Source organism: Rhipicephalus sanguineus, chromosome 4 (genome assembly GCF_013339695.2).
Source record: "Rhipicephalus sanguineus isolate Rsan-2018 chromosome 4, BIME_Rsan_1.4, whole genome shotgun sequence".
NCBI classification, from domain to species: domain Eukaryota; kingdom Metazoa; phylum Arthropoda; class Arachnida; order Ixodida; family Ixodidae; genus Rhipicephalus; species Rhipicephalus sanguineus.
In genome coordinates this window covers 85,803,152-85,822,622 of record NC_051179.1, presented here as the reverse complement: position 1 = coordinate 85,822,622, position 19,471 = coordinate 85,803,152, and the positions used below count along the sequence as shown (strand labels likewise).

At 47.7% G+C, this 19,471-nt stretch overlaps 1 protein-coding gene across 1 annotated transcript in view; it reads right to left on the bottom strand.

Annotated features, from left to right (window-relative positions):
• LOC119390366 (citron Rho-interacting kinase) overlaps window positions 1-19,471 on the bottom strand; it is a 102,436-nt gene that overhangs the window by 74,115 nt on the left and 8,850 nt on the right. Inside the window, exons 3-10 of the mRNA XM_037657970.2 lie at window positions 17,411-17,586; window positions 16,031-16,281; window positions 12,623-12,716; window positions 8,234-8,446; window positions 5,849-6,002; window positions 3,195-3,381; window positions 1,296-1,542; window positions 602-729 (exon numbers count right to left, since the gene is read on the bottom strand). Coding sequence (XP_037513898.1) covers window positions 602-729; window positions 1,296-1,542; window positions 3,195-3,381; window positions 5,849-6,002; window positions 8,234-8,446; window positions 12,623-12,716; window positions 16,031-16,281; window positions 17,411-17,586 — 1,450 coding nt within the window. The remainder of the gene's footprint in view (window positions 1-601; window positions 730-1,295; window positions 1,543-3,194; window positions 3,382-5,848; window positions 6,003-8,233; window positions 8,447-12,622; window positions 12,717-16,030; window positions 16,282-17,410; window positions 17,587-19,471) is intronic.

Sequence of the window (19,471 nt, the reverse complement as noted above, 5' to 3'; positions counted from 1 at the left end):
AGCCTTTTGCCAGTGTTAGACCCTAAACAGAAACAAGCTTGCACAAGCAGCCATATTCCCTTTAGTGTAAACCACAAACAAAGCTTTGCTCTAAATATGTCGCATTTTCTCCCATATAACGCACCCCTGCATATAACCCAAATCCACAACTACAACCCACCAAGAATTCTTTAATAAGACCCGAATGCATTACCCACACGTCTCAACCTCGGAAATTACTTTTACACCTTGACAGGAATGACCACACCAGCTGTGCTCGAAGACTGCAAAAAACATAATTCTCACTTGTTTTCAGTGACCAGTGTCACTCTTCCATCCTCACCTAACGTCAGTTCCAGCAGTCACTGTCATTGCTACCTTCGCTGCATTGCCGTAAAGCCACTTTGCACACTGATATTAGCGCAAAACCCGGACCTCAACTTCAGCTCCAAGTTTTCTGTATTTTTAAGTGAGAGTTATGTGCGAGGAAATACAACAAATGAACGGCTACAAGCACGGCCCGTGGGATCTCCACCGAAAGCCCCACAGCAGCAGTAGGCGGTTGGCCAAGCGTTGCAGCAAGCAAGTGTGGGCGCTCCGGGTGGTTAGTGCCTCGACTCACAAGTAGCCGCTCCTCAGAAGTTCGTCTTGCCTGCGGTATTTGCGCTTCATGGCATTCAGCAGCTGGACAGCCTTCTCCTCCGATATCAGCCGGTTCTTGCGCTCCAGGTCCACCAGCATGTTCAGGTTCTGAGCAGAGAAAGCAGAAAAGAAGACTAAGACCAAGAAAGAAAATTCGGCGTCGATGCACTGTTAAATGCGAGATAACACACGTGTTATCTCGCATTTACCAGTGCAGTGTCGATGCCGATAACACACGTGTGCACACACTCGCACTGCGCATTCTCTAGCCACATGGCCAGGATATAAAGCCACTAACGACTACAGCCTTTTTAATCATTCTTGTTCTTGCAATGAAGTGGCATGTTCTTCACGCTTCTTGACTGATGTCCTTTGTGTGGAGGACACCCAAGCTTGTACCATTCCACATGGGAATGCCCCGAACTGCCCGGCCTACCTAAAATACCCAATCCCTTCCGCCCCCAGCGGGAAGCCGCTCTTTCCAGCACAGGCCTGGACGACCAGCGACGACTGATTGAGTGGGCTGGCCGGATAACAGAAGGAAATAGGGCCCTGTATTGGGGGCTCAAACCACTGGGATTTCATAAGCAAAATGAAAAATAGTTTTCTACTACTACTACTTCATGATGCTTCCTGAAAATAGTACAACAAACGAGAATAATAAGCAGGGTCACCTGGTTGTCTGAGCGCAGCTGTGCCTCGCGTGCCTCTGCGTCCACCAGGCTGCTCTCGAGGGCCTCCAGCCGAGCCTGTGCCTGGTCCAGACGGGTGCGAGCCTCTCGTGCCTCCTGGCGCAGGCTCTCCTCCCGCTGGGTCACCTCGGACAGCAGCTGCTCCTGGCGCTGGCTGCGTCGGCGCAGCGATGCCCCCGAGCTTAGGGTCTCTCGCATTGGCGAGCCCACTTCCAGAAAACTCACCGTCCTATCCAGCAAAGAAAAGCGGGGAGGGGAAAAACTGTGAGCCATTTCACTCTGTGAAGGTGGATGACCATCGAAGCTGTGTAGCACATTACACAGAGGTGACACCCAGATGAAAAAAAAGTTCCATTTCCAGCTGGGTTATCAAACCTTTCCAGCTGGAAAATCTTTCCAGCTAGAAAGATTTACAGCGGGAAAATTAAGCTATACTGCACTATAATTCAGCTCGAAGTCCAATATCCAGCTGGAATATGGGGGAATTCCAGCTGGCAACTGGCAATGTTACAACTGGATATTTATCCATTTCGAGCTGAATTACTGAACCTTAAGTCTTTCCAGATGGAAAGATTTCTGGTTAAATAATCCAGCTAGCAAAACAACTTTTTTTGTCTGGCACAAAATTTCGAACCATAACCAATCACACACCCCGCAACTAAATCCGAAATGGCTGCCCAGAAAGTCCTATTTCAATTGAGCCTGTGCTCCTTTATAGTTTTTCACTTAAGCAACATGTGCCTTTTTACAACAGCAATTAAGATTGTGCATAAAACGTCAAGCGCATGCTTGGCGTTTCATGCACAATCTTAATTGCTGTTTGCCGCCTGTGTTCCCTTCTTCCTTGTAGTGAACCAGTAGCGAGTAGTGGGGTTTGCCCAATTTGCGTGGCACATACGCTGTTATTTACCGACAAGAAAAATACATGCAACCCTTGCCATATATAGATTACCTGTAAAGGAAAACATTCAGCATCAAAACCATGATAAGATTATAAGGCATGCCACAGTGAGGGCCTCTGGATTATTTTTGACAATATGGTATTGGTTAACGTGCACCTGTTTTGCGCATTTCACCTCCATCAAACTGTCGCCACCGTCGCCAGGAATCAAATCTGCGTCCTCGAGCTTACTGCTAAGCCACCGTAACAGGTCATCCTATGCAGCTATCACAGAACGTCTGTTGTGAACCTCTGCTGGGTGTTTGCTCAGTAGGGGTGTGTAAATATCTGGAACCTTTCAGTAACACGTCAAATAATCCTTATTCATTAATAAGGATCACCTTTCAAGTAGTTTCAAGTTGCCAACTGTGTGTGATTTAGTATAAAATTTAAGTGAAATTGCGATAAATTTGATCCCGATGGCCATAGTGGACTTAAAAGTTAAACACGAGAAGCTGCGAAGTAGACTGCACAATGTCACCCGGGAAGCCAGACTTTTTACGTTGATTTGCTATCGTGTTCAACGGAAACGAGTCATGAGAATGCAAATACGTGAACGGCACACTCGTTCCTAATGCTTCACATTTAGTTCTTAATAACACATTAACGTTGAATACGTTGACAGAACCTTGCTAACGCAAATACATCAGGATTTGAACATTGTTGCAGTGGTCAGAACGGTCATTCATAATTCAAAAACTACTCAACGATCACTTGATTTCACTTCTGACACTTTTGGATTCTTGATCGATTCAGTATCACTGTTTACGCACCCTTCATTCTCAGTTAATGAAAATGCGATACCCCTTGAAGCAAGACGCAGATGCACGTTAAGAACATGACTGCTTACACTTAGTAACGCAAACTGTTTCACGAAAAACGATGGCCAATGGACTTGCAAGATGACAAATTTTTCGTCCTGTCCTCGATCCGGCACTCACCTCTCAAGTGCTGCATTGCTGGCACTCTGGGTGTGAGTGAAGCCCACAAACGGCAGGCTCTTGCCCTCAAAGCTTTTGTTCTGATCCCGCAGGGCGGGAATCTTGGCGCGTGCCGGCTCATCCTCAAACTCGTAGAAGTTGGACGTGTCTTCCTCCCCGGTCAAGTTCGGCACAAACGGGGGCACAGCTGTGTGTTCGTTAAAAAAGATTATCGGCACACTTATACCACATTTCCTTTAGAGAAAGCTAATCCAACTCGGTTAGCACAGACCACTTATAACGTAACCGCTTACAGTGCAGTACCGGCTATAATGCGGTCTTTTCTGACTCCCGTTTACCTCCCCATAGAACTCCATGTATACGCATACCGCTTATTGTGCAGACCCCCGAGATGAAAGACCGGTTTTAATGCGGCTGCCGGAATGTTCGCAGAGATGCGAGGGAGCGAGCGTGCTTCTCAGCGGAGATGCGCCGGCGGGGGAGAGGAGCGGCGACGGCGTTACGAAGGAGGAGGGGACGCGGCACGAACGAACAAGGAGCGGGGGGGGGGGGGGGGGGGGGGGAAGGGATGGTGGTGGGAGGCAGCAGCCCAGCGCGGGTGCGTGTGAGGAGGGGGAGAGGTTGCGTGGCTGACGGAAAAGTCTTTGCCCCCTTTACTTCGGCCGCTTGACATGCGCGCTCCGCTACGTACGGGCGCCCGTCTCCGCATCGAGAGCGCGTTACCGCTGTTTGTCGGGAAAATAGTTGCTTCGTCGTAGAGCGCAGATATCGCGCGTGCAACCTCGATTCCTCCGCAAGTAACAATGCTTTGAGATGCCATTATGCTTTCGCCTTTGCCACCAACAGGCGGACTTACACAAGCTTGAAATACTTTTTCAGGATAGTTGCCGCGGCTGCTCTCCCGACCGCGAACCGAAACTTCGTTTCACGCGCAATGCCCTCGGTTTAGCTCGCGAGTGCGATCTCTTTTACGCCCGATCTCCATGTTGTCTAGGGCAAGCTTCTCGCGACGGTATGCCAAGTTGCAGCGCACACGCTAGGCCTAACGAGCACTCGCTGCCATGTGGCATCCGTGGACTACAGAAGTTGCGTTTTGGTGCCGAGTCAATGAAACATTTTGCAGTTGTTGCATTAAGAAGGTGTGACTTACATCTTTAACGAAAACGCAGGCGTGTGTGTGAAACACTCGAGTGCTGGTTTGTAGTCGCCACCGTTTTCGACATCGCACACGCGCAGTGTGTTACCACGGCGACTTCCCGGTGACAGCGCATTTTTTCCGCGTTATGTCGGCACCGCAGGTCCGCAGACACTAACCGTTCAACATTTTCAAATGTAAGCAGATGCAAACTTACGTCCCAGTCGCATGCCTCGATAGTCGGAATCGCGCGCATGCCTGTTGGTCATGTTTTGCACACGTGCAACCTTTCAAAAATGTTGTTTTGGTTACAGTGCGGTACCGCTTATAGTGCGGATATTCGCAACTCAAGCGACTTACGTTATAAGCGGTCTATGCTGTATTTTGAGCGAACTCTTATGATTCATAACAGATCCAAGTTTTTTACGCAAATGACCTCAAACACGTGCATTTCGTGTTCTAAAGCGCAATAAACTACTTCATTCAGTAATTAGCAGTTGTGTGCCTCTTGGTTTACACACATTGAAGTATTCAATGAAACTTTGACAAGTTGTTTATTTACTTATTTATAAACGCTATCCTCAAAACACCCTCTGCGTTACATGGTGCATGGGGCAGTGGGGCGTAATAATGCACAGCCCAGTTAAAAAAAAAAGATTATATATTGACGCACTTGATAAATATCAGTAGCAAAAAATATCAAACAAGCACAAAATCTAATAACAGTCTATTGAGGGAAGTAAATATGCAAGCAAAAAAAGAAGACCGAATGATATGTCCATCATACTCAACAGAATAACACCTTACTGTAATATATAATACCAAAGCAGTAGGCCTGTGCGAATAGTAAATTTGAGGTTTGCAGCGAATTCGAGGCGAACAGTGATTTGGTCGAATAATTTCAAACCGAATTCGAATAGTATATATATCACATATTATAAAGAAGAATTAGCATATTTGTCACGACCCAACTCACCTGCACAATATTTCTTTAAAATTGAAACAAGGCATGTGCGAATGTCATTCTTTTTGGTTCAAAGGAAATGGAAGCAACTTTGGATTGCAACAGGATTTGACTTTCGGTACAATGCTAGTGATAACCTGTAAAATACGTGACGTTTTAAAATTTACTATACTTGGAGCATATAAGCCGGTATAACAAGCTTTTAAACTTCAAAAATGATGAATCGATGTGAAGGTAATATGTTCGCTTAACCTTGAAATGAGGCTTCGTGTCAGTGCGGATTTTTCCTGGAAAGGTGCATTCACAGCAAAGCATCCCTCCCCTGCAGTGAAACCACCTTTACAGGGGGCGTTACATGCAGACTACTATACCCCTATTCGTTCATTTCGGTTTGAAATTTCCAACAATTTAAATTCGAATCGAAGTGGATTTGAATATTGTAATATTCGTTCGAATATTCAAAGTGCTCGAATATTCGCACAAGTCTGAAAAGCAGCATTGACTACATCAGGAAAATGCAGAACGGATGACACAATTCTGGCATTAGGTACGTACTCTGTCTTATATTATCCAGGTCTATTGGAGCGAAGAACTCGTGACGGCACATGTCGTCGTAGGAAAACCGCTTGTCGGCCGTGGTAAGCAGGCCCTGCAGCACTTTTATGGTCACCTCTGATAACGGTGGCTCCTTTGCATAGTCCAGTGTCTCCTGTTGCATCAGAAAAGGAAAAAAAAAAGAAAAGACACGTCGGGCAATCTGAAGCAAGGTTAGCTTGTTGCTACAATAAGTCACGTGGCTCGCACAAGAGGGAACTGCTTGCAGTGCAGGGGCAATTTATGGTGAAGTCTTTGTGATGTCCACTCATAAGCAGAATACTGCAGCACTCGAAAAAAGGCTGCAGCTAAAGCACAAAATTTGACCTGTAGGTGAATGACATTCTCAGCGTAGGACCTGCCGTCAAGACCGGACGCACGGTTCTTTTTTTTTTTGTTTACTTGGTGCGGCCAACTTGGGCGGCCACGCCGGTGGGGGTGCTTCGAGTGCCTGTGCATCGCCCCGAAAAGTACTTAGACTCCGGAGATGGGTGAGCCCATCGGTTTCCTTGTTCGCGCCCAGGACAAAGGTGCCCGGCCCCACTCGCGGGACGGCGGCAGGAAGGGTTAGAAACACTGTCGTAATGACCTCCCTGATTGCTCAGCGATGCCTTCCGGCGGCGCATGAATGGGCCGCCTACGGGCCCGCAGTTTGGCGTTCGCTGCGCTTCGCGGGTGCCTCCCAGGGAGGTACAAGACAAAGCGGCCTGCTTTTTGGGCACCACGCGGTCGCCGGAGGCATTCGTCATGTGTGGCGTGCATCCGGTGGAGCAGACGGTGTACAGGCTCTTGACGCTCGAATACGTGATCGACGAGGAGCGGGCCCACGTCGTGAGGCAGTCGAACGCTCGGTCGGCACCTTTGACAATTGTTTGTGCGCTGGCCTCCCTTCGGCGTGGCATCCATTTCCGCACTTTGCTTTACAGTCTGGTTCAGCAGAGGAGCTGGAGCGGGAGCTGAGGTAACGAGCTTGTAAGTGGTGTCGCGTGTAACGTTGTGCGCGGAGGGGGGAGCAGCTAAGTGGCCCGAGGGTGGTCAAAGTGTAGTGTCCCTTTGGCAAATGTGTTTGACATACCACCAGGGTCATTTTTCTCAGGCACGTTTTTCTTTTCTTCTCTCGTCACTGCACGCGTACACTTAGCTCTAGACACGTGTAGCGTCAGCTGAGCCTGCCCTGGCCACAACTTTAGTTTACTTTGTTTTTATTTGCCTCTTGTTTGTGCGTTGCTTGGGGCGAGGAGCATGAACCCGCATGGGTTTAAGGAGGCGGTGACTTTGTCGCGAGTTTGTTGATTTGCTGCATGCAGCGCCCAATTACAGGCAAACTAGGCGGCTATTCGCCGGCAGTAATGTAAAGGCGGAGCATCAGGGTAATAAAAAGCGGCCCCGGTGTTCCGTCTGGTGTTCTGAACCGGGCTTAAGGTGTTCGGCACCGTCGGCTCTGCCGAATCTCGTAGGGTCGCCCTACAGACGGTTCATTTCCAGTACTTGTTTTTCTTTATTTCTCTGTAACATTTATGCTTGTAACTCTTCTGTAAGTCTGTAAATATAAGTTGTCTTGATTTTCCTCTAAGCTTCTCCAGCGTATTTTATTCTTCAAGCAACCAGCGAATCCAACGTTAATTTCTCCCACTTCATTTATACCACCTCGGGTGGTGCGTCTCGGGCGACGAGTGTGAAGCGTTGTTCTTCTACCTTCAAACTTAATTTCACCTCCCACTTCGTTATATCACCTCGGGTGGTGCGTCTCGGGCGCCGAGTGTGGAGTGTGGTTTCCCATCATCAAAAGAACCTGAACTTTACTCTCAGTTTTAATGAACGTTGAAATCAAGGTACAAAAATATGCAAGCCTCACTAGGCCCATAGGCTGACATATCCCAGAAGTCAACATACTAGATATTAAAAACAGTACTGATGCTGTTAGGCTTAATTCTGGCCACCGTTACCTTATAGGCATAGCATCAGCTTATATACAGTAGACTCTCGTTAAATGAAACTTGAAGGGACCAGGAAAATATGTTCCGTTTAACAGGAGTGCAGTTTAGTGAGAGATGAACAGAGGAGCAGAATCCAAGTACGAAACCAATCATATTAGAGGTAGTTCTTGCATTTAAGCAGCGATTCCGTTTACTGTGAGTATACTGTAATTATCTCTCTGGCAGTTAATGCAAATGCATAAGCACCAACATCATTTTGTTTTAAAACCCAAGATAGGCCAGGAGCATACACAGAGCAAAGGCAATTTCACATCTGCTTTGTGTGCTTCTGAACACATATTTAACCATGCATCTCTACTGTCCCGTTGTCGTAGAATTAAAGTCGCTACAAGAAAGGAAATCCTCCTACGTTGAAGTTCATGATCCTGTTGTAGGTGACGACCACGCGATCATCGGCAAACGGGTTGAAGCCATAGAGCATTTCGTATGCCAGCACACCCAGAGACCACCAGTCCACAGCCGGGCCTTGAACCGTGGCGCAGGCATTGAGGCCCCCGCTCATGGAACTCAGCACTTCGGGTGCCACATAGTGAGGTGTGCCGACAGGAAGACGACTTGAAATCTGCGAGTAGAATGAATGAATGAATGAATGAATGAATGAATGAATGAATGAATGAATGAATGAATCAATCAATCAATCTATCTTAATGAATCTATCTTTATTCACTCATTAATAATATAAGCATGGGATAGCTATTCAGAAGGAAGTCCGAAAGCAAAATGTTGAAAGAAGACTTCCTGTTAAAAATTGAGCGGAGATAGACATAGACAAAAATGCAGCAAAAACACAGCTTTACGTAATTACCTTAACAATAAAAATACATAAAGTACACATGATAAGAATGCTTTAAGAAGGTGACCACTGCATAAATATAGAAAGCTGGAAAGACAACAAACCATAGCAACACTGATTAGCAGACTTTTGAGAGTGAGGAATAAATGGAAAAAGTTCGTTCTTCAGTTCTCCCATCGAAGATAACTGGTTAGTACCAAACAGTATGTTATTTCACAAGTGAATAGCCATATAGGTAGCAGTATGTTAGCCATAGTTAGTGCGCACAAGTGGCAAGCCAGTTAAAGCAAAATATTATGACCCTAAATCAAATAAATTGTTTTTCATGCTGAACATGTGTAAGATGCTAACCGATGTTCACACAAAACAACTCAATGATGAATAGCCTACTGAATGAAGTCAGCGAGCAATGATTTGGGCTGAAGGGGAACTGCCTAAAAAGTCCAAGAAGTGTGGATTTGTAAAACAGTGAAGAGATGCCAAGTTCTACAGCTAGATAAATAAGACTGTCAATGCATTGCTGCACAGAACTATAGCGAATCATATCAAGACAAGAAACTATGCAGCTTTAGCTGATCTGCATGGCTTGAAGAGCATGAATAAGTCATGAAGGTGGAATCAAATATTGGGTCTCTATACAATGTCCATATCATGCGCAACACCGACCTGTGAACTGTTGTCCAAACAAGTGCAACATATAGTGGTGAAGCTTACCATCAATGGAAAGCAATACAGTATAGACCGCTTATAACGTAAGTCGCCGGAGTCGCGAATATCCGCACTATAAGCGGTACCGCACTATAACCAAACCAACCTTCTTCAAAAGCTGCACTTGCGCAAAACGTGTTCAGCATGTAGCCTCGCGTGTCCGATAATCGACATATGCGATTTGGGGCACTTACAACCGCTTAAATCTCCGAATGTTCAAAAATTAACCTCCCAAAACCCGCATTGCCAACGAAATGAACACGGGGGAAAAAAGCAAACAAAACAAAGTGCCATCGCGGAAATTCCCGGACTACGTTTCAGGCCACCTCAAGGTATGCGCATTACACAGAAACCATGTCGAATCGCGACCGAAATTTCACGTGCTGAGCAGTACCGATCGTTCGATTTCACGGGCGCGCACGCGATAGGGCTGACGCGCTGGAGTTTTGAGTACTGTGGCGGAGCCTGGTGGCGTGCGCCGAAGTTGCTTGGGTAGTCAAAAATGGACGCCGACCGGCGAGTTACGCAGTTCTCAGTTGCTTTGAGCGTTTTACTTAATTTTGCGCCTAGTTTTCAGGCTCAAAAAGTGCTTAAAACGTACGCAGGAACTTGTCCGCTATGCCTGCAGAGTCTGACATGTTTGACGAGCGATCCCTGCTTCAACAAACCGTGCCGAAAGCAGGTGGTCCGGGCGACGGCTCTGAGCAGCGCGCGGTCCCGAAGCGCGGTCGCCGCCGTTATTGTTGCGTGGTTAATTGCCTCGAACATGGGGGTAAGGATCCTAATGTGCGGTTTTACTGGTTCCCCTGAAAGCCGTACGAAGTGGAGCGACGTAACCGCTGGATACGTGCCGTCTGACGCGTGAAGTGAGTAGGCGAGCAAAACGTGGTTTGCAACGTAACGTGCTGATTACTTTCCGTACGCGCATGCACACGTTTATATATGTATATATTCCCTGTGTGCAGTCCAGACGGCACGCCGTGGCTGCCGACGGCGATCACGAGGATATGCAGCCGGCATTTCATGGGAAATGAGAAAAACGATGCCATGAGTCACCCTGCGTATGTGCCTACGATTTTTTCGGCAGCTTACAGCCGGCTGCTTCCAGCGGCCGGCTGTAAACATTGCGCGCCGTCGCTTCTCGACCGCCACCGCACGCTGACAGAATTTGACGAATTCCCTAGAAGCAAATGTTGAAAATTACGACCGTGCATGGGGAAAAAGTGCGTTTGCGACTGAATGCGGCAGAAAACGACACACGGCGCGAATGCGCTCATTCGGGCCGCCGACGGCTAGCCTTCGTCACTGGACCTTTCTTGATTCCGTTTCGTCGTGTAATGCAAATCATTTCGGCTTTCTTAACAGCACTCTTTTCGTTTATGCACTGTCGTTAGTCGCGTGAGCATGCCTCATAAAACTTAACTCGAGTTCAACGTCGTATGAGATTCGCTGCACTTGCGAGTTGCAGCGCGCCGAAATGGTTCTTTCAATCTCCTGCACGTCGTAAACATACTTGACGTTGACGAGCTTCTTGCGTTTACGCAGATTGCTTGGCCTGAAGAACTCAGCCACGCCAGAAATTGGCCGAGATCCAAAGCGCAGCACAACCGACAGCGGCGGCTCCATTGCGCATCTGAGCTTAGTGCTGCATGCGGCCGCCAGTCTGACTACTCGAAACCAAATAACTTATCGTAGGGGGCGCTTTTTAGCACCGTTTTCGCAGCGCCGCCTGGGCAGCCAGTCAGGCCTATGTCCAAGACATTGCAATCGAATCCGGAACCACCATTCGAGAGTTGCATGTGCCAACCATGCCCTCGTTTTCATTAATGATATGATTCTCTTCCCTTCAAATGCAACCATCGCAAAAAGTTTCGTTGATTCCGCACCAAACTGCAACTTTTATCGCCCGCAACCGTTACCGAAAAGCAGCCAACGCTGATTAGGCCTAGCGCGCGGTTCAGCATGTTGTCGTGGGAAGTTTGTCCAAGACAACATGAAGATCGGACGTCGAAAAGATCTCACTCAAGCACTAACCCAAGTACAGCGCGCGTGATACGAAGTTTGTGTTCGCGGCCGGGAGATCAACGGCGACAAAAGCCCGCCAAGCTCGTTAAGTCCGCGCACTGGCAGAAAAGGCGAAAGCTCGCGTCATGAAGCTGCAAAACTTTGCAATTTGCGGACGAGGTAGCAAACGCGATATCTGTAGCAAGTGTGATAACGACAACGCTTTTCCCGACAGGAAACTTACTTTAAAGCGCACTTGATGAGGACGCGAGCATTCGTTCCACGCGTAACGCGCTGCCGGCAAGCGGCCGCGGAGCCTTGCCGCCGCCGGTGCAAAGGCTACTCCGTCGCCTAGGCAACCACCATCCTTCCCCACTCGGCGAGCCCGCACAGCGCTGCCGCGGTCTTTTTCCTCCCTCCGCCCCTCGTTCGTTCGCTGTGCGTGCCCTCGCCCTTCGTAACGACCTCGCCGCTCCCTCCCCAGCGGCGTACCTCCTTTGACAACCGCACTCGCTACTGCGTTTGTCAGAAATATTTTCCCGCAACCGCATTATAAACGGTATTTCATCTTGGGGGACTGCACAATAAGCGGTATGCGTATACATGCGGTTCTATGGGAGGGTAAACGGGAGTCGAAAAGACCGCATTATAACCGGTCCTGCACTATATGCGGTTACGTTATAAGTGGTCTGCACTGTACTAGGTAATTTATCTGGTTTTTACGTGCCAAAACCATGATATGATTATGAGGCATGCAGTAGTGGTGAACTCCAGATTAACTATCACCACCTGGTATTCTTTAATGTGTACCTAAATCTAAGCACGCCGGTGTTATCGAGTTTTTTCACCATCAATATGTGGCCTCCTTAGCCTTTGGCAATTCAACCTTCATCCTCAGGCTTAGTACAGCAACACCTTGCCTCCTAAGTTACCATGACGAGTACAAAGGATGGAAAGGAGCTGCTATCGTGGAACATAATGCGTTGCTGGATTTTACAACCTTACACCTTCAATTTCCTGTCCCATCCCAGTATAAACAGAGTAGTCCAAGTAGTAGAAGACTTTGAAGCTGTTGGACATGGCTGTGACAATTTTAGCCTTCGTGGACAACAAAATGGCGTGCAAACATTTTATCAGACTACCCATCCTTTCATATGAGTTCAGTCCCGAGAAAGTCAGAAAAATCATACTGTGACTGTACAAAGCGGACGTGTACACCACATGTGCACTTACGCTTTTCTTGTCGGACAGCTTGGCAGCCGATCCAAAGTCAGCCAGCTTGATGTGGCCCGTGCGATCAATAAGCACATTGTCGGGCTTCACGTCCCTGCATGAAACGCAAAAGAAAACTGCCGTCACCACTGCTCTTGCAAATCAGGTCTACCCTCGCCAGGCAGAGCCAATTGCATCTGTAAGCGCTGTGGCTGACACTCTAAGGTGATTTAACAGCAGCTGTGAGAGAAATGCAATGGCATTACCTTCAATTACCTCTACTTACCATCAATTACCTTGATCGCCAACTGTTTGCAAACATTAACCAACGTTAGCCAACAGTGCCGGTACTATTCGAGTACCTAAATGCAGCAGGCTTAAACACAACCTTTCAGTTTTTTGTCATTTTGCTCATCTTATACAGTAGAACCCCACTGATACGTTTTTGAAGGGACCGTAGGAAATAAACGTAAGAGACGGGAAACGTAAGAGCCGAAAAACAGGAAAAACGGCAAAATATTTAGTGGTACAGAATTTTATTTCAATTCTTACGAGCAGCACGAAAATTGGCGCGCTCAGCCGCGATCTAGTCGATGGATAGAAACGCGGAGCTTAGGACGGCCTTATCCACAGAAATGTAATCAACGTATGTGATTTTTTTAACACCAACAGCTGTAGGCATGAAAGAACTAAGCACACGCAATCACGACCGGCGCGGCGAGTCCGACCGCGAACTGCACGCACAACCATGCGAGCTCCAACCAGCTCGAACTCCCCCCGTTCTCCGACAAATAACGATGATGATGAGTCTACGCCAACGCGATGGCAGAAGTGAATGCCAATCTCGAAGGCCTTGCTTTCGCAAGCAATTACGTCATACACGCAATGTTTGTGCAATGCAAATCTCAGAGGCTATGCTTTTGTCAATAGTAAATGCCAATCTCGAAGGCCTTGCTTTCGCGAGCAGTTACGTCATAGACGCCATCTTTGCAATTTGAATCTCGAAGGCCATGCTTTTGTTTGCATCAATTGAAAGATTCTGTTGCTTGCGCCTCTCATGCGGCTAATATTACGTTCAAACGAGGCCAAGCTGCGTGAAAATGCACCATGGCCGCTCTCTTTGGTAGTCACTCGGTCGGCTCCGGGCGCACTTCGCGACGTATCATACGGGAACGGTCCGACAGTTACGACGTAACAGCGGGGTTCCCAATACATTGTATCCTATGGGAGCTATGCCGGGACCGGCGGAAAACGACGTAACAGCCGGGAAAACGCAGCAGTGAGGAACGTAACAGCGGGGTTCTACTTATATGAACGCGGGAAACACGTGGGGAGAAGGAAGGGCCATTTGACATCATTCGAAGCCCTCGTGTGAAGTGCAAAGGAGCTGCAACCTAATATTTACCGGGAACGTGTGGGAGGGTGTTCCCATTGTTCACAGGCGCCTTATTTATCATGCAGTTTTGATGCTTGTTTTACGGTTTTGTTTATTGAAACGAATAGTGGGCTCTATGATGTATGCCTGATTGCAAAGAAAGCCAGGCCGTTTGCCTGCAATTGTTAAAGAGCCCATAAACCACCCAGAGGTTGAAATTTAGTTGTGGAATCGCAGTTGTGCAAGAGTCTACAGCGAACGCGTTCGTCGGGTCGTCTATCTACCTCTCCGAATGCCCTTCCTCAGCATCCGAGGTGAAAACGCAGCAAGCGTGTGCATCTGCTAGCAGAGAAGAACGCGAGCATGAGCGTCTGTTGGTGGTTTAGGTGCCTGGTGTTTTGTTTTTAGTTCACAGAGACAGAACCGTTGCTAAGTAGAGGTACAGAGCTTCACTGTAAAAAGGGCTTGTGGCAAAATTCCCCGCAGCGATCTGCTGTAGTGTGTGAAGCATGTACAGTCGCCGAGCGTTTATTTGGACGCCGAAAATTCGGACATGCTCATTTATTCGGACACCTTCGCGGCACCGCCACTCGTTCCATTGAAGTAATGTAAACTCACGACCGAAAATTCGGACGCCCCACAGTCCGCCGTTTGATTTTTCGGACACCGGCTGGCTGATCGAGTGCGACGTTGACCGCCATAACAAGCTGTCAGCAATGTTTACAAAATTTTGATAGGTTGCCAGCACTGAAATGTTGCACTGGCTATAACTGGAGATCGTGCCAGTGTCAAAAATCCACGCAGAAATTACCGATCTCGAAGGCTATGTTTGTTAACTACACGTAACGGTTGCCTTTTGGCTTTAGCCAGTCAAGTATCCATTGAACGGCTACCACGGCCGAACAGCAGGCCAAGCCAAGCCAAGATTGTAATCGGCTCGGTGCTATCGGTGCGGCGTTTGAGGAGAATGACAGCGCGTACGAGTACGACGCGGATCCTAATTCGGACAAAGAGTACGACAACAGAAGCGCTGCAACATCAATTAGCCCAACGTCGTTTCCTTTTGGCGTGTGAGGGTTTGCGTTGTCAGATGTTTCTGTGGCTAGGCCTGATCTGCATCCCGAGCTTAGTGTCCCGCTCCCTTGTTTGTTGCTTGGCGTGCGAGGCCTGATCTGCTGAAATTGCTCCGACGCTGCCCGTTCCATGTGCGCCGTCGGAACTAAAGAAACGCGGCAACTACAAGGCCGTGACGATGGCGAAAAAAGCGGCGATTATTCACCAGGTGGAAGTTCCTTCAGAGTTTTCGCCGAGTTGGGCGATGAGATATCCGTCAGCTACTCGAACCAGCGCATGTGGACAGTGACTGCCGTGATGACGCACCTCCCACACCAGTCATCAAATGCGGATTTAGCATAGGCCGTTACAGTGCACAGTGCTACTGCCGACCATCACGGGTGGCCAAACATTGGCTGAAATACAGGCCGACTTGGTCGCGCGTAAGCGTACATGTGTGCAGACGCGCACTGACAAGTTTTTTCCGGCCGCTGGGCCAATAAAAGTGCTTTTTTCTGGTGAATCCTTTTTTTCGGACTCCCGATTATTCGGACTTTTCGGCGGTTCCCGCCAAGTCCGAATAAACGGTCAGCGACTGTAACAGAGTGCAGCAGAAGCACAGTAGCATGCATCTATCATTTTATTACATTGCCATAGCAACAGACAGCTCATAGAAGCCACCATTATCAATCTTTCAGCCATTGTGAATATACATGGTATGGTTCACGCAAGTAATGCACTGTTTTCAATGTTAATGTTTTAGTTTATGTTTCATGTTGATCAAAGTTTTATATACAACAGCCTGTATGTCCCATTTTGCATCACTAGAGGTTCGATTCCCCATTTTCAGTTGAAAATTGTTTTTTTTTATTCATTATTATGCTGCTAAAAAAACTGATAAAAAAGAAAAGCTTACTTCCCACAGAATGCTTTGCATGACAGATCAGACTAGCTTTTCCTACAGAGACCCTCCCAACTGATGGAACAAAGCTACCACACACCTGTGTGCGTATCCCAGAGAGTGCAGAGCGTGGATGGCAAGGGTGAGCTCCGCGAGGTAGAAGCGGGCCTCCTCCTCGGGCAGCAGGCCCCCTGAGCGGTCAAGCAAGTTGAACAGGTCGCCGCCGGGCAGCAGTTCCATGACCAGGTAGAGGTGGCCAGCGTCCTGGAAGGCATACTGCAGCCTGGTCAGCCAGGGACCCGTCTGTGCCGCCCGCGCCAGAATGTCCCGCTCCTCTTCAAAGAATGCCACCTGCGAAAAGACGAAGTGCACTAGCAAGGTTTCACATCCGAAGGAAATGCTGGGCTGTTGTCTGGTGGTAAAGCAATGACCATTGTATTAACAGCAGAGCTGCGTATGCTTGGAGAAAGTCCGTTAGGCATGAACACAAACTATCACCATCATGAACGCAATAACTTGGCTGCCACACGCTCTTCTGCACGTCCTCGTCTTCATCTTCTGCTTCACTCCCAAAACATGTGCTCCAACTTGTCCGGTGCACATGTAGTATAGTATGGTGTAGTATAGCACATATAGTACAGTATATTATGTATAGTATAGTATAGAAAGGGATGGGAAAGGGAAGTGAGGTTGAAAAGAAAGGAAAGGAGAAGTGGACACCACCTGCTTTGCTATTTCCTCACCTACGCAGCTACGCACCACTACTGGCGCAGCTATGCACCACTAGTGCGTAGCTGCGCCAGTTTTTCCTACTTAGAGTGAGTAGAGAAAGGAAAAGAACTTGTAACATGAATGCAGTGTAGTAATGTCTCTGTCTAGTCCACTTGTCTGCAGGAAATGCAACAACACATTCAACACCTTCTGCGCTGAAGACTTTAAATTTGGTAATGGGTGTGCTTTCCGTACGTACAGTGCATTTAAATCCGTTACACAGGAGTAGCCCCCAATTTTGCCATTGAGTTCTCCCAAGGGATATAAAAACAGGTGCCACTGCAGGCATATGTGCACACACGGGTGTCACTTAAGACACCCCACCTCTCCTCAAGCAACATGTGCAAACACAGTTGTAAATCTTGACCCCGACAATGACAAAGTTATTTTCTGTACCTCCCTCAATGCACAGAGTTTGGGACAATTATTTTAGGAGGTAAAACTTCGTAAGAAGGCTAAATGCACAACATGGAAGGCGGAAAATGTCATTCTCATAAGACAAGTTGAATAAAATAGTATTACATTGGCTCTTTGAGAAGATTCTTCAAAAGAATCACGGACTTTGAAGATGAAAACAGCATTGACAACTTACACTTGCACGCCGACTATATAGTTATTTACTGGGAATTAGTCAGGTAGTTCTCATGCACTGCACGATACTTTAAATACCAGGCATTCCAGTTAGAGTGAGCCCGTGGCAAACACTGACCTCCCGCTGGCTGAGGGTTTCATCCTTGCGCAGAATCTTCATGGCATAGATGTCACCGGTGGCCTTTTCCTTGACCATGCGGATGTCGCCAAAGTGGCCCCGACCAATGACCGTTTTCACCTCGAAGTCCGCTATGCTCACGCGCAGCTGCCGCAAGTCCTGCACTATTGCACGGTCTGGAAGGCAAAACAAAGCAAGCCATGTCTACAGTCTGTTGTATTTCCCAAAAAATAAATAAGCAAATCTATTTCTATTCCAACAGGCAGCAAGGATTTCAGAGGGATGCCAGTATGTGCAAGAGAAATTCAGCAAAGCACAACTTTCGGAAGCTAACTACTCAATTCAACCATAGAATATGATTTTTTTTTGGTCCCAAGGGGTAAGTACATCGCTTAGGGCGCATGCTATTACGAAGCCCAATTTGACAGTAACTTTGACGCAGCCCCCCCCCCCCCCCCTCCCCTCCGGGTCTCCGCCATGAGCCTTTCGCGCGACAGAGACGGCCGGCACGTTTCCTCTCGGCTTCAGCCGCGATGGTCGGCAGCCCCCGCACACTGTCACTCGCACACGAAACATGACGCGTGGAGCGATGTTATCAATTTGGACTTTATACGAAACATCACGGCGACGGCGGAAATGCGCCTGAAGCGTCCATACAACTGCTATCTCAATAAAAATGTTACTCGCAGGGGCACGCGAGCGCGGCTCCTACGCGGACGGAGAGTGGCTTTCCCGCAAAACTTCGGAACCCAAGATGGCGTACTTTTGCGCAAGCTCTGGCTCCCTAAAGGGAGCCTATTCGCCGCGAGATCGGGCAACAGGTGGCAGCACCGTCGCCGCGCTAGTGTGGATAGGCGGTTGTCGGCGCGTATACAAAAGTGCGCAACAGCGCTTCGTTGTGAGCGATGTGACCCGATTTCCTGCAAACAAAATGCGTTGACTGCAGCTTTGTGGTAATATGTGCGCTCTTCATTCCCGAATTAATGCACGAAGCGCGCCGAACGTTACAATTACTTGTGAGAAAAGCGCATTCTGCCACCGAACGGGTTGCTCGCCTTCGGCGACAGTCGGCGTTTTCGCAATGGGTGACGTTTTCTTGTTGTTTTATTTATACATGTTTAGCTTGTGTTCCACCTACTACGCACTGCTGTATAGCGCGACTGATTGAAGTCTTTACTTCTTGTATCATTTGGATGCCCCTCAACAAAAAGAAAGCCCGTATTCCTGCACGATGAGTTGAAATAGCACTTTGTGCACTGCGTGCTCAAATATTCATTCGCATTTCTTATTCAGTTCTCCATGAAATGTAGGACAGTTGATAGGTTTACTAAGGAAAGCTACGTGGCTGACAGCGCTTTAGCGCTACGGAGACGTTTAACACGCACACGCTTGTTTTTATTCCAGTCACACAAAGGTAACTGTACAGCACGGAAATTTCTTCGATTGATTACTTGCACGACAGTACTGGAACAAAGGTCCGGTTATTTCACGGGACCAAAGTACATTTTTTCATACCAATAATGTCCGCTGTCTTCGGTCAATCTAAATAACGCAACACAAACACTCAAGATAATGTAAAGAAAAAAAGATGTGGCTTCGCGTGAAATTACTACGACATAAATGTAAACTACGCTGTTTGGAATAATTTTGACCGTCAGCGCTTTTTAACGCGCACCTTAATCTCAGTACACAGGTGTTTTTGTATAAATTTCGCCACAAGTTAAAATTGCGCAAGGCAACTCAGTTTTGCGATTTCCGTGGCATTTCATTTTCTGCTCTTCTTAGGGGACAATTTAAGTACCGAAGTGTCAGGAGTGACTTAACAGAAATATTTCTCTCTAGTGAGACCAGGACCGTACACAACTAAAGCTCGTCGCGGAACATATAAACAACACCTAACCACAACGCTCAAGTACATGCGAGCCTTTTTTACACGAAAGTGTTTTATGCCGGGGTCCACCACGGCTCCACTGACGCATTTCGGTCACGGATATGACGTTTAAAATATAATAACTAACATATGGCAAAGAAAAAACTAGAAGAAAAAGTTCCGTCACCTGG